The sequence below is a fragment of the Lactuca saligna genome, chromosome 5 (genome assembly GCF_052625555.1).
Source record: "Lactuca saligna cultivar CGN05327 chromosome 5, ASM5262555v1, whole genome shotgun sequence".
NCBI classification, from domain to species: domain Eukaryota; kingdom Viridiplantae; phylum Streptophyta; class Magnoliopsida; order Asterales; family Asteraceae; genus Lactuca; species Lactuca saligna.
In genome coordinates, this window is record NC_136421.1 from 153,418,456 (window position 1) to 153,433,008 (window position 14,553).

Below are 14,553 nucleotides of genomic sequence, written 5' to 3' on the forward strand. Positions count from 1 at the left end.
CGGTCATAAGGGTAAAATGTGAACAGTTTCAATAGTTCAATGGCAAATATATAACGAAAAAAAGTTTAGTGACTAAATATGAACAAAACCGAAATCAAAAACCAATGGGTTGATATTTTCCAAAATAAAAAATCAAAATTTCCAATTTGATTTTGGTTTTACAAAAAAAAAATGAACCATTCTCATTGATGTGAATTATGACCATTTGGTTTGGCATGCGAAATTTGTGACATCCCATGAATATGTAGTTACAACATCGTGTGAACTCGTAATTCATAGTAAGGGGTTAGAGTATCATCGCATGAATACGTAGTTACAACATCGTCTGAAATCGTAATTCATCACCTACAGGTTATGGGCCTGCTGGTGTTTCCACTGGGTTGTCTAGAATAGTTCGTGGTCGCCATCTATACTCTGGTAGATTACTATATCGCCACATTGTTGGTTAAGGTTATGGTATCTCCTTTCATCCTACATCACATATTCATCATCATCTATTTACCTAATTATCATCACCTTTCTATCATCACCTATCTCTCATCATTTTATTTCATCACATTGCTGGTTTAGGTTATGCTTCCTAACTTCGAACCCCAAAGTTTACTCTATTAAAGCTTCATATTCTCGGCTCTCTGGACCTAGAAGGGTCCAGATCTATCACACCAAAAAGCTCAAGATAGCCCTTCCTCTCACTCTACACACTCAAGCTCGCTAGGGTTCTCACTTATAGGAAAGGTAGTCGCAATTAAAGGCCATAAGTGCCTTTAAATATGGCTCGGGCCCAAAGATTTAGGGTTTCTGCCAACAGTGCGGACTCGTCGAGTCGCCTCACCGACTTGTCGAGTCCATTCATTAATCCGAGTCATCAGTCGCGACCTTACTCGATGAGTTGAGGCGTCAACTCGTCGAGTCTCTTTTCTTAACTCAAAAGAAAAATACTTAAATTATGATACCTGGAAATCCGGATGTTACATTTTGTTTTTTTATTTCATAGATTTCTTCATCAACAAATGTTGCTACAATTAAACAAAAAAAAATAATTTTGCTAAAACATAATACAATAGGAAGTTTGTTCACATTTAGTCATTGAACTTTTTAGAGGGAAACGAACTTTCGATTTTGTTCACATTTAGTCACTAAACTTTTTTTCGTTATCTATTTGCCACTAAACTATTGAAACTGTTCACATTTTACCCTTATGACCGGTAACAACCGGTCATAAGGGTAAAATGTGAACAGTTTCAATAGTTCAATGGCAAATAGATAACGAAAAAAAGTTTAGTGATTAAATGTGATAAAAGTCGAAAGTTCGTTACCCTTTCAAGTCATTATCCCAAAACAAAACTATTTTCTCATATAATTTCTTACATATATTCACCCGTATCTATATTTCTTGACGTATTATTTTTGTCGGCATGGCCTTTACGTTTGATAACAATTCTATGAATTTGGACATAATTTACTCAACATTAAACAATTTCCATCATATAAATATCATATATTAATTGTAACGTTTTTGAGCTAGCTTCAAACAAAGTTGTCGATAATATATATATATATATATATATATATATATATATATATATATATATATATATATATATTGTAACAAACAATGTTTTTACCTTAAAAAGATTTAATGTTCGACTTTTGCACCAAAAAAAATATTGTATGTTTAGTTGTAGTTTTAATTTGAGATGGTTAATATTTGATGATCAAAATGGTTACAATTTGTATAAATAACATCAAAGCATCTATCTTAAACGTATATTTAAAAAAATAGATAAAAAACTGAAATAAAGAAAATAAAAACCTGATATTATAAAAAATAATAATAATAAAAAACTGAAATAAAAGAGAATTAAAAAAAACAATAAAAACTGAAAATACCTGGAACATGAGAAAAGTATTAATTTGGTAAATACTAATTTGACAAAAAAAAAAAAAAAAAAAAAAAACTGGTATTCTTTTTTTGACAATGGTAAAAAGCTAAAACACAGCATTAAGCCAATCAAGTATTGGTCAGGAAAAATCAAAGTGGCAGAATTTAAGATGAAAAATGGGACCATTTTGAGTTTTTGACACGTCCCTTTTATAGCCCCACCCAACCCCCAACCCAACCCAATAGGCATCTCTTCAAAGATGTACAACCTTTATTACACATGGCCAGTTATTCACCGCCACTAACATGCGCCCCACAATATGTGGGGCTCACATTCAAAATGTGTGGGCCCACGAATCAAATGCTTAGTCAAGATCTATTTACAACCACATCATCGAACTCTCGTGAACAACATTGTATAAGATCAGAGTTAATTTATTGAGATCATACACATCAATTGTGTACAGAGGCTGACATCAGGATCAACATCAATGACAGCCGTTGATTTTGGGAGGAACGGTTGAGATCCCTTGTTTGGTAAGTTCTGATATGACACTTTCAGTAGATGGAGGTTTCAGGCCCAAAGGCAATGGCAGCCATGGCTTATTTATTGCTTCCTTCACCACCTTGTCAATGACTTCATCTCCCTATAATAATTATAGTACTTTCATATGTCACAACAATGCAAAATTCTGACAAAAAATGGAATATGAATATGAAAAAATTATAGAGAATAACAATATACTTCATTTTCGTTTGCGATACCGGAAATGTACTTTGTTTTTTATTTTACCGATAATAGCAAAGTAATTAATTATATTTTTTACCAATAACAAAAAATATAGCTTTTGATATATACTCATAACAAACAACCTACATATATTTTTACCAATAATTGCAAGCTACTACTCACATTTGGATGCAAGGAAATGCAGTTTATTTGTTATATATTAGGTTAGAGACCCGTGGAAACCACGGGTTTATTAGATAAACAATGAAAGTAGATTGATAAAATAAGAAAATTTTAAAAATTCAATAGTAAACTATATTAAAATATGGTTGTCTATGTAGGATGATATTGTATTTTAATAAATAAGACTTTAAAAGTACTACAGTAAAATAGTGCAAATTAAGAGTATAATGTTGAAAAAAGGTTTTATTTTGTAAGCAGAATGATATACGGAATAAGAAATTTTTAATAATTCAAAACTAAAATATGCTGAAATGTATAAAATATGATAGTTTGTGAAAATACAATGAAAAATATGTATGAATAGAACTTTCAATGTAGAATGATATTATACTGCAATAAATAAGACTTTAAAAATACTGCAATAAATAGTACAAATTTGAGATAGTATTATATTGTAAAAATAGAACGAAAATTGTAATTTTATTATATATTCCTTACACTCATGATATTTAATAAGTAAAATTTTATAAAAACTTTACTAAAATAAATTATTTACCAAAAGAAATTTAAAATTTAAATATAATTATGATCTATTATGTAAGAAATAAAAATTATTTGCTCAAATAAATTTAATGTGACGAGGATAAAAAAATTATATATAGTATATGATTTAGAATAAGGGTTAATTTGTTGTTTATCCAATGGGGTCTCACCATTTATGCAAATAAAAAAAACATTAAGTGAGCTAAAATAATGGCTAAAACCAAAGGATGATAATCTATTAAACTTAATTTAAATATATAAAAAAAAGGATTAATAGAAATCAATGTACACTACAATTAAGAGTTGAGATATTCAATAAAAAAATGTAGATTGCTATTATGGGTAAAGAAATGTTGTTACATTTCTTTTATAAGCAAAAAAAATTAGCTACATTACCTTTATTAGTAAAAAAAAAGTAAAACATGTTATTTCTCGCAATTTGTGCCATATATAAACACTTAACACTAACCCTAAATCAATGATAGTTAAACAATAATCGGACATTTAAAAGTAAAAAAAAAAAATTGTGTGGGAAATGTACAAAAAAAAAAGCATAGAAAAAGTTATAACTAATTTATTTTAAGGGGATAAAGCGCCTAAGTCCAATCGATTGGAAGCAATGACTTTTTACTTTTATGTTTGAATTTTGAGGTCAGACAAAGACACCATACTTCAAGTTTGATAATCATGTTATAATTTTTTTGGTTTATGAAGTAAACTGTAGTAAAAAGAAAGAATCAATATGAATTTGTAACTCCAAAAGTTGTATTTCACCTCAAAAATTCTAACCATTACTTATGGATAAAAATATCATTCTAGTATGGTATAACTTAGCAATCAAATTTTTTTCTTCAAAGCTTAAAAAACTATCTTATTCTTGACTTGAAAAGTATTTTTATAACCATAAAAACCAAACCCTATAAAGATATGGTGAATGTAAATACCGGATACTGGTCAAATGAATTCTTTGGCATGGTTTGGTTACTCTGAAATTGTGAAACATTCTGCAATCACACGAATCGTTGATAAATATATATATTTTTTTAATTCAATGCAAACAATGACAAAAAGAGTTAAATTTAAGAAATAGCAAAGTACTTTCATTGATTTGTTTATTATAACTTCCTATTATCGCATTGTACTTTTTTTTTTAAAATTATAGCAATATCATCAAAATACGAAACACTTTTGATATACCTTGATAAGAAAAAAAATGAAGTATAATCCTAATAATTGGGTAATTTTTTTAAAATACATTACCCTAATAAAAAATAAATTGAAAGCGTAATGCTGTAATTTAAAGAAATAAAACTAAGATGCTATAATACACATAAAAAAGTACAATGTTATTTCTTACATTTACCCCATTAGAAAAAACATACTTACTTGAGGAAAAGATGGGTGAGATGGGATGGTTGGGCAACCCCAAGTTTCAGCTTGTGTCTGGAACATGACATGAACACACCCATAATCAACTCTTAAAAATCAAAAGACTTACAAAAGAATGACAAAATGATATATTTGTATCGAATGACGAGTTTACCTCTGGATAGGGATTCCACAACCAACTTACAGGAGAATGCCATGCTGGATAATATGGTGGGCCCCACGTCTGAGGTGGAGGAGGGTAGTTGGGTGGAGGTGGCCAACTAGGATATACTTGGTTAGAATGATATGGAGGAGGGTAGGCCATAATGGGCTTTTGTGGATAGTAGTTTCTTGATGTTGAATGGTGTCTAGTTTGAGGCCATTTTCGGCCACTCTCCTTGGGCAAAATATGTCTCCGTTGTAATCTATATTTCTGCTTCAATCATAAGAAAAGTAAATGTTTAGCTTTAGATAAAAATAATCATGGAAGTAGATATAGGATATACGCCTGGACAAGCTTTCCAGGGCTATTTGAGACGATGAAGATGAGAAGGGCATTCACATCTTTTTCACAAACAAAAGATCAAGAGCGATTCCGTGTCCCACCATTTTGGGAAAAACTACAATTATTATCCTGTTGTCTCCATCCACAATGCATGCCAAATACAGTACAACATGTTACATCATGTGTAAGAAACAGATGTTTTTTCTAACCTGGAGATGACTTGCGACATTATGCCTAGTTAAGCCCTCTACGTTCATAAGTTCTAATATACGTGAAGGTATGGCTTGATCAACACCAAGTTGCTCCACGGCTTGTACGAATTTCTTGTGTAGTTCACTACTCCAATCTACCTGAAATATTCACCCTATTTAAAATCACAAACAATAGAATCACACAAATGTAATCATGGTGCACCAATGCATGTTGGCTCCTACACAATGGATTTTCTACAAGTATATAAAGCACAATTAACATCATACATAACATACAAGTATGTATTAGGTATGAGTATAACGTGCTTCATACATAATGTATGAAGCACAATGATTTTAAGATTAATCAAAAAAACATATCAATCATCTTCTTTACCTTGACCTTTCTTCGACCAGATTTACTAGAACGTGAAATTGGATGCTCGGATGCTTCGTTTTGCTTCTTACCATCATTTGGATCGGGGCAACATTCATTACTTGAAGTCTTGTTGATTCCCTCTTCCAAACTTTTTGAGAAGTTTGTCTCCATAACATTATCAACAACTAAACGATCATCACAGGTGATTTCGACGAATTTGGACTCACCATCATGTTCTACACACTCTTTCTCAGTTGAGAGATTCGTTTGATCTTCATTATCAACATGCCTCATTCCTTGCTTCAACTGTGGGGTCGATGGGGCAGGATATTTATCACTTTCAACTGACACCTCCTCATTATGTTCTTTATTTTGAATGACTTCTTGCTTTATACCTACTTTTTCCAAAAGAATCAAAGCTTCCTCGGATTTCAACGCTTCATTTTCATCCTTAGGTCCCGCATTGAAAGCCTGCTTGAAGTTTTCACAATCCCATTATCAGAAAATAGGTGAAAGGCATTGAATATATTAATTATTTCACTATAGAAATTAAACTTTACTAACCTTGTGAGCCACATGTTGCCATATGTTTCGGAGTTTATCTTCAGACAATGGTTTCTCAAGGAACTCAACTGCACCAAGCTAGAAAACAAAACACACAATCGGGATCAATGACACTTTTGTATTAAAACGATTTTGATAATGTTTCCTTAATTCCTTTTGATTTGTTATTACCACATTGTACTTTGAAAAATCTACCCACTTATATCAAGAAAAATTGCATTCTATTCAAATGACATTGGTAGATTATTTAAAGTGCAATGATCTAACAATACAAAGTGAAAGTAAAATGCAGTAAACAACACATATATGGAAGTGTTTTTCTTTTTATTGCATTTAACCTTTAAAAACAATCTTGTGTTGAATAAAACTTACTGCTATGCACTTCATCATGGTACTGATGCAATTCACATCTGAAGTCACTGAAATCAAAACCGAAAGAATCTCAATTTATGTTCGTATAAAAAGATGTATCATAATACAAATTTAGATTAGCGATTTAAGAGGTATACTGATTGTAGGCAAGTCTTTCGCCTTTTCAAGAAACTTAAATCTTCCATCTTCATTACCTGCTCTCACCTGTTACAAAATGTAAAAATACATAAGACGCTTCAAATTGAATCCAATAAATCAAGAAAGGATTCAAAAGGTACGACTTTGTAATACCCATATCTGGAAAATATTAATTTTCGAAAACTTAGCAACATCAATATACATGTCGTCAAAAAGTACATCAAATTCAAAAAACTTGAATACCTCTACTATAGCTACATGGAAGCCTTTAGATTTTTCTGAAATCGCTGACAACGCATCATTCTCACTATAGAAAGCAGAAACTGTACACATTAATGCTAAAGTTAGATAATCTCCAGCGTATACGGTGAATATATGCGATAATAAAGAGCTTATAAACTTGAATGCACATGTAATTAGGAGTGTTCAAAAATATTAGATATCCGATACCCTATTTTTATATTATATTTCAGCTGAAAGGTGAAACAATGTTTTTCGCATTATTATTTTATAGACTTCTGATTTTTTAAATGGTCTTAATGTACAACTGATTTGAGTTCATGAGTCAAAATGTAAGTTTGGTTTTGACTTTTGAACCCTTCAAAATTTAAGCTAAATACTATGGAGTATTATAGTAAATTAATTTTGTATTAGGTTTAAACTCGTGGAAAACACAAAGGATAAAGAAAAACACTACTGATAATTCGAAAACATAATGATTAATCAATGATTTGTAAAATTTCCATTTAACAATTTTATTATAAAACTTAAACAAAAGAGTTTATTTAATTTTTCATTATTTTAATAGTCAGGTAGCCATATCTGAACATTATAATAGTTAGGAAGTTTATATAAAACTTTTCTAAAAACTACAAAGGGTTGTGACTCCGTGTGTATCATCAAGTGATTAAATATTGATGGCATGTAGCAAGTTAAAACATAAAGAGATGAAACTAAGAAAGAATAACTTTATCTCACAATCTTGGAGACATCACATCAGTTAATATACCAATAGTACTTTGAAGTTTTATAAAATGTCATTCTTGTTTATAGCAATGAAATTTACTCTATATACCAATATAAGCAATATTCTTTATTACTTATGAGTTTGATCTAGGGATGAGATTTAAAACTAGAAACCGGAACTGTTAGAACCATAATATATAAAATCAATCTGAATGTCTTTATCTGGGTTTCGGGTAATCCAGGTTCCGGGTTTGAGAATGTCTTTATCTGGGTTTCGGGTAATCCAGGTTTAGGCCCATCGGGTCCGGATAAACCCAAGTTTATGAACCAAAATCGCTAAGTAGAAAGGGAATCGGTTTTATGGTCGGAATCGGAATTTAATGAGTTGGTTTTTAATTATGGTTTGTAGTGAATTGTGACTAATTTGCCCTTGTAGTCATAAAAGATTTAGAGGTATACAATAATAGATAAACAAAATGTTTTTCACTTTTATTAAACAGAATCACATTGTAGCAACATATGGTTCAAAATTGTTTGTTTATTGATTTACCATACGTATAGATATTAAACAGGATCACAACGTTAAACATGATCCTATTTGAAAGACAATATTTCAACTGTTTATGTAAACAATACTTATAGTTAATTTAATAAACTAAACTTGATATCTAAATATGCATGTGGCAATGTGATAAAACTAAGAGAATTTAATCTATGCTTGTGGCAATGGAAAGCAAAATGTGGCCTTATTAAAAAAATATAATTAAAGCCCAAGCGTGTGGAATTTAATTTTGGCTATGATTAGGATTCCTAATTTGTTGCCTAATAATCCATAGAATTTAATATGTCTGATTAGTAATTTAACTTTTATGTCAAATAGGTTATAATGAGATGGACAAGTGGCAATAAATTGATTCATTTCTTAAAATAGCTAGAGGTATTATTTGTTTAAGTAGATAGATCTACTTCAAAACTAATAAAATAATGGTATGCTTTCTTTCTCAATCTTTTAAGAAACACGGTAGTGCCTAATCCATAACATATTATATACGAATTAAAATGAATATGAGTGGAACGAAAATATTTTTTTTTCTTAAAGTTTTCTTACACATCATACGACTAATAAAATCTCAAGAACAGAAATTATAACGAAGTAAAGAACTTCAACTAAACATTTGCAAAAGTCATGCACAATAAATAAATTCACAACTAAATAAATCAAAAACAACTTGGAGTTAAAGTAACTAACCAACATAATCCATTTCTTCAAGTTTCGATTTTATTACATTTGCAGAATCGATATCTTCATCAAGGAGCAAGACTCTAAGACCCTTCGGAAAATCTTTCCACTCTAATAAATCATTTGCAGTGCAAACCATAGCTGTCTGGCATCGTTATATCATCAGATCTCTCTACTCGTCGTCATTTTTTCTCATTAATTTATAAACTCTGCATAAAAATTCACATCGATGTTAATTCAGTCTTGGATCCGCATAACATAATGCATGTTTTAGAATCTTGATGGGTAGATCAGTGATCAGATATGTTGGTGTTGAAGATATGGACCTCATTCGAGCGAAGTAATAATTGATCTGATGATAGAATAATAATATACATAACAAATATATTTTAATTAATAAAAATCGCAAAATCTAAACAGCAAATGATTTCCTCATAATAACTTTCCTCACCTGAGAATTCATAATTGAAGACATCTTGTTTATCATAAGTACGCCATAGATATAAAAAAAATACTCATAAAGTAGATTCACTTTTAACAATGACTCAAAGTATTAAAAAAAAAAGCATATAATATTTGTAGGTCATAACCCATGATGCAAACCACATGTCGATTATTCACACACACTGACGGAATACAAAACACATAGAAGTTCTTGCATCTTGATGTTTTTTAACATAAGTACAATCTTCCGTTTGAGATCAAGAAAAGATTCGATTTATGTGAGTATCTAATATGTGTTTGGAATGAAGATACAGTGTGGCAAAACAACAACAGATGGAATTTGTCAAGAAAGATTCGATGATTAGCTTAAAAAAGAAAGCTTTAGAGGTCAGAGGAAGAACACAAAAGGGTAAGTAAATATACAGTAAAAAAGGCTGACAAATGAATGCAAGTTTAAAGGGAGAGCAAGAAATGCGGAAATCAAACTTACACTTGATTCGTCGAATGAAGTAAATATAGAAGTGCATCCAGTTGAAGAAAAAACATGAACAAGAAAAGGAGATATATATTTAGGATCTTTACTAAAAGGATTAAAGAAAAACTATGGGCGCTACTGTTATGCCTTTCCTTGTGTTGGAGAGAGAGAGAGAGAGAGAGAGAGAGAGAGAGATGAGTGTATGCAGAAAAAGAAGAAAAAAGTTCTGCACTAATTGGTCATAAACATCTATCATTGTTCCAACCACCATATTTAGATATGTTTGTCAAGATTTTGATTTTGTTTTTTATTGATAGTCTATTACAAACATCAACTAATTTGACGTATTTGACATTGTTTTATCCATACAAAGTATTTTTTTTGAGTTGTTACTGATTTTATTAAACAAACTATAAAACATTCTTAAAGTTGTAAACAAATACAATTTATTGTGTAGAAGGAACCAACTTATGGTTTATATCGTTTATTCCTATATGTTTTGACATATTATTACAAGATTATATGTGATTTACGTATTACATTTTTCGCTTTTAAACTTTATTAAAAATCAAAATTTTGTTACACTCTAAAATCATTATTACATCCGCATTACTAACGATAAATCTAATTCCACAGGAACACAAAATACATATCAAATAACAATTTGGTATTGATGACCCTAATTTCGTAGTGGGACTTCTACGAAACCTAATGATACATAACGATAGCTACTTTCACAAATAAGAATTTCATAATGGAATTCATGGTTTTGTAACGACCACATTACAAATATAATTACTGGGATATTTCATGTCGAATCATAAGCTACAGCAGCTAGATTTGTGTTTTTGTAATGTATCAATTGGTTTAAGTAGAAACGTGAATTATAATTTAGTGTTTGTTTTTTAGTTGATATCTTTAACTTAGATAAGGTACGGAGTGACAAGTCAAGGACTCGTTGTCATAGACAAAGACACTACGAACTTACAGCAGCGACTTTTAAGCTATATGCATCTTAAAAAAATAACAATGTTAAAAAGGTAATTACATCCTATTTCAAAAATAGAGACTTATAATCGAGAGGAAGCCATCTATCACAAGGGAAAGACACCTACGTGCCACTATATTTACCACAAATTCCAAATGACTTTTTGTTTGTCATCTTCTAAATTCAAAAGATTCCCATCAAAAAAATTATCACTTATATTTTAGATTATTTGACAAAGAAAATGTAATTATTGCACCACTTATTTAAAAATAGAAATATTACTATTTTTTTTTGTTGTATTTTCGTATAAATATAAGTGGTGTTTATCTAATGTAATTATTAACTCTAATTGAGATTTTCTTTTTTGTGTTTAGTATATATATATATATATATATATATATATATATATATATATATATATATATATATATATATATATATATATATATATATATATATATATATATATATATATATATATATATATATATATATATATATATATATATATACTAAACACAAAAAAGAAAATATATATATATATATAACACTAGTTGTGACGCTCATTAAGCTATCCTCATTAACAATCCAATCCAACTTAATTTTTTTATAAAAAACAAAATTTTCTCTCTTCTAATTATACAACTCAACCCAATTCATTAAAAACTCAATCCAATCTATTTTATATTAAAATTTCATATTTATAAACTTATATCAATATTTGTTTTATTTTGTAGAGAAAATAATTAGATATTTTGATATGTTTTATTTTATTTTTTATTAGAAATTAAGGTTATGTATGAACAAATATAGCTTTTGATATAAAAATAATTGATTTCATCTAATAAAAGTAAACTCCTATGATCATTATTTGGAACCTTAAACAAGCAAAGGCGTCGGCATGAGCTAGTTTACTAAGGATTGTTTGATTCTTAATTTTTTAATATATTTTTTCTCACCAAACCGTTCACAAGAAACCTTCAATGTGGATAGTCTTAGTTCTAAGGACCATGAATTATATGGGTTAGTTTAAAAAAAATTAAATATAAATGTCAAGATATTTGACAACTTTGAATTTATAAGAAAATATAAAATAATGAATTGTTATAATGCAAATGTTTTTTATTTTTTAAAGTTAAACAAATAATTTAAAAAAAAAAAATCTAATGAACTTTAATTTTAGAGATTTTACAATTAAAAGGTAAGTTTATTAATTAAATTGATATCCATTTATTATTATATTTATTACAATTATTACATTAAAATATTATATGGAATTTAACAAAATAGAGAAACTCATAAAATGACATGTAAGAAAAAAATTAATTCAAAATAAACATTAAATGATATTTGGCAATTTGAATAACAATGTGTCAAGTGACAAAAAAAACTTTCATTTATTAGAGTTGATTTTTTATTGTTTATTATGTAAAAATTGTACGAGATAATCTCCACCAAGGTTGGACTTGGTATGAGGTCGAGCTGCAACTCATTTATTATTACAAAATATAATACTTCCTAAAGATATCGGTAAACATATTACATCAGTGTTGGAGTTAGTATGAGGTCATCTCTCTAACCATGCTTATCTCAAATTTGTTGGCCATGATGATTCCAAATTCATCACACAGTTCTCAATTGTAGAACCAAAAATTATATCATCAATATATGTTTAAGCAAGAATTGGATCAATGATGGTCCTTATGAATAACAATGTGCTATCAATTCCTCATGTTTTATAACCATTATTAACCAAGTAAGTAGACAGAGGTGACATCCTCGATTTTCATAATAAAAAAAAAATCTTTACATTTTTAAAATTCATAGCAACTTTATTTGTGGAAAATCTCAGTATATTAGAACGTTTGAGTACAAATGATTGTCTCAAAATAATAAAAACTTTAAGGATGTCATAATCGATACACAACATATGTTACAGTGTAAAGACCTAATGTAACATCCAGAATTGCAGGTATGCTATTTTGATTATTTAATCATTTAATTTTCTTGAGTTATTGGAGGGACTCGATGAGTTGGTGCCTCAACTCGTCGAGTAGGGTCGTGACTTTTGACGCGTTTTAGCGACTGGACTCGCCAAGTCGGGTATCTGACGAGACAAGTCAGTGCTGATGGGGAAAACCCTAATTTCTCAGGTTTAGGACCTATTTAAAGGTCCTTATGGCCTTCACTTGCGGCCACTTACTCCCCTGAGAAACCCTAGAGAGCAAGGGAAAGGCTAATTCTTCATCCTTTTAGTGTGTTCTTGCAAGAAGGAGTGGGAAAGTACAAGCTAGATCGATTGTGGAGGTTGAATCTATTTTATTCATATTGAGATTCGCTTATGAAGGTACAAATCCTTTCCCATTTCGTGTATTTGATAGATTGCTTGAATCTAGGGTTTCTTTGCATCATTTTGAGTTGGATTATGAAGCATGTGATGTCCCAAGGTGGTGTAGATGTTAGATCTGGACCAAGAGTGGTCCAAAAAGTCCCAACCTTCCAGCTTTATGCTGTTTCATGGGAGTTTTGAGAGTAGGTTACCATTTTGAAGGTTATTTCTCCATTTATGGCTTTGTGTGTGTTGCATGAACATAAAGTTTAAACCTTTCATTACGTGACTTTTGAGTGCTAGGAGGTTAGATCTACTAGTTAGAGAAGAAGATCTGACCTTAGAAGGTCATTTGAGTGTTGCCATGAAAGGAACTCGCCGAGTCTAGTAAGGTTTAGAAAGATCCATAGTACACGCCTGGACTCGCCGAGTCACCTATGTGCACTCGACGTTGGGTCAAAGTTTGATCGTTGACTTTCGTTGACTTTTAGGGTTGGGTCAACACTTGGACTTTTGGACCATTAGAAGGGTAAAAAGGTCTTTTAGCCTTCTGAGAGAACATTGGAACGAACTATTCTAGCATGGAGAGTCGTTATTGATTTGAGATGATTGCTTATATCTTGGGATATGTGTTTATTATGATGACATTTGTTAAACATGGGAGAGGTTCACCACCATGTTCAGAGACGAGTATGTTGCCCCGGTATAGAGGGAACGGTTGGCACAGGAGTTTTCGTCCCTTAAGCAGGGGACAGAGTCAGTGACTATGATTACATGGATGATCCATGAGAGGGCGTTGTTTTGCCCTGAGCATGTGTCATCTGAGCAGCCACGCATGAGTCGGTATTTGAGCATTCTGAGGAGGGACATCCGGGAGATCATGACGAACTCGACTTACCGGACATTTGCTGAGCTCCAGGCAAATGCCCGGAAGAGGGAGATTGAGCTGGAGACTCGGGCTAGGGAGGAGGCCGAGTCTCAGGGGAAGGATAGGCGGCCAGTACAGTCTCAGTCATCAGCCAAGCGGGCCAAGCTTGCTGATTCGAGATCTGGAGGCAAGAAGGGTTGCACTTGTGGGAAGTACGGCAAGGGACATGATGGAGTCTGTCGGTCGGGTGCTTACTAAAAATGTGGCAAGGAGGGGCATATAGCCAAGGACTGCCCCCAAGGGATTTATGGTTTGCTTTCATTGCAACCAGACGTTTTCTTTCATTGCAACCAGACAGGCCATCGGAAGGCCGAGTGCCCGCAGCTAT

General features: G+C 31.0%; 1 protein-coding gene across 4 annotated transcripts; it reads right to left on the reverse strand.

Moving 5' to 3' along the window:
* Positions 1 to 2,131: 2,131 nt before the first annotated feature.
* APRR2 (CheY-like two-component responsive regulator family protein) lies at positions 2,132 to 10,219 on the reverse strand. 4 transcript variants are annotated; one of them, XM_078956732.1, is made up of 12 exons: positions 9,996 to 10,217; positions 9,071 to 9,270; positions 7,099 to 7,178; positions 6,855 to 6,921; positions 6,718 to 6,764; positions 6,346 to 6,423; positions 5,800 to 6,255; positions 5,421 to 5,561; positions 4,882 to 5,139; positions 4,725 to 4,781; positions 4,283 to 4,342; positions 2,132 to 2,529 (listed from the first exon to the last, which is right to left on the reverse strand). In XM_078956732.1, exons 2-12 carry the CDS (start codon positions 9,198 to 9,200, stop codon positions 2,371 to 2,373), a joined length of 1,533 nt encoding a protein of 510 aa, XP_078812858.1. In that variant the 5' UTR covers positions 9,201 to 9,270; positions 9,996 to 10,217; the 3' UTR covers positions 2,132 to 2,370. The 4 variants fall into 4 exon arrangements, with proteins under 4 accessions (XP_078812858.1, XP_078812860.1, XP_078812859.1 ...); XM_078956734.1 differs by having other exon boundaries at positions 5,800 to 6,252; positions 9,996 to 10,215; XM_078956733.1 differs by lacking the exon at positions 9,996 to 10,217 and adding an exon at positions 9,513 to 9,959.
* Positions 10,220 to 14,553: the final 4,334 nt, after the last annotated feature.

Coding starts and splice junctions, on each gene's coding strand:
- APRR2 (XM_078956732.1), bottom strand. CDS start 9,200: ATGGTTTGCACTGCAAATGATTTATTAGAGTGGAAAGATTTTCCGAAG. Junction 7,179..9,070: donor TGAAGAAATGGATTATGTTG/GTTAGTTACTTT, acceptor TAATGTGTACAG/TTTCTGCTTTCTATAGTGAG. Junction 4,782..4,881: donor TGTGGAATCCCTATCCAGAG/GTAAACTCGTCA, acceptor GTCATGTTCCAG/ACACAAGCTGAAACTTGGGG.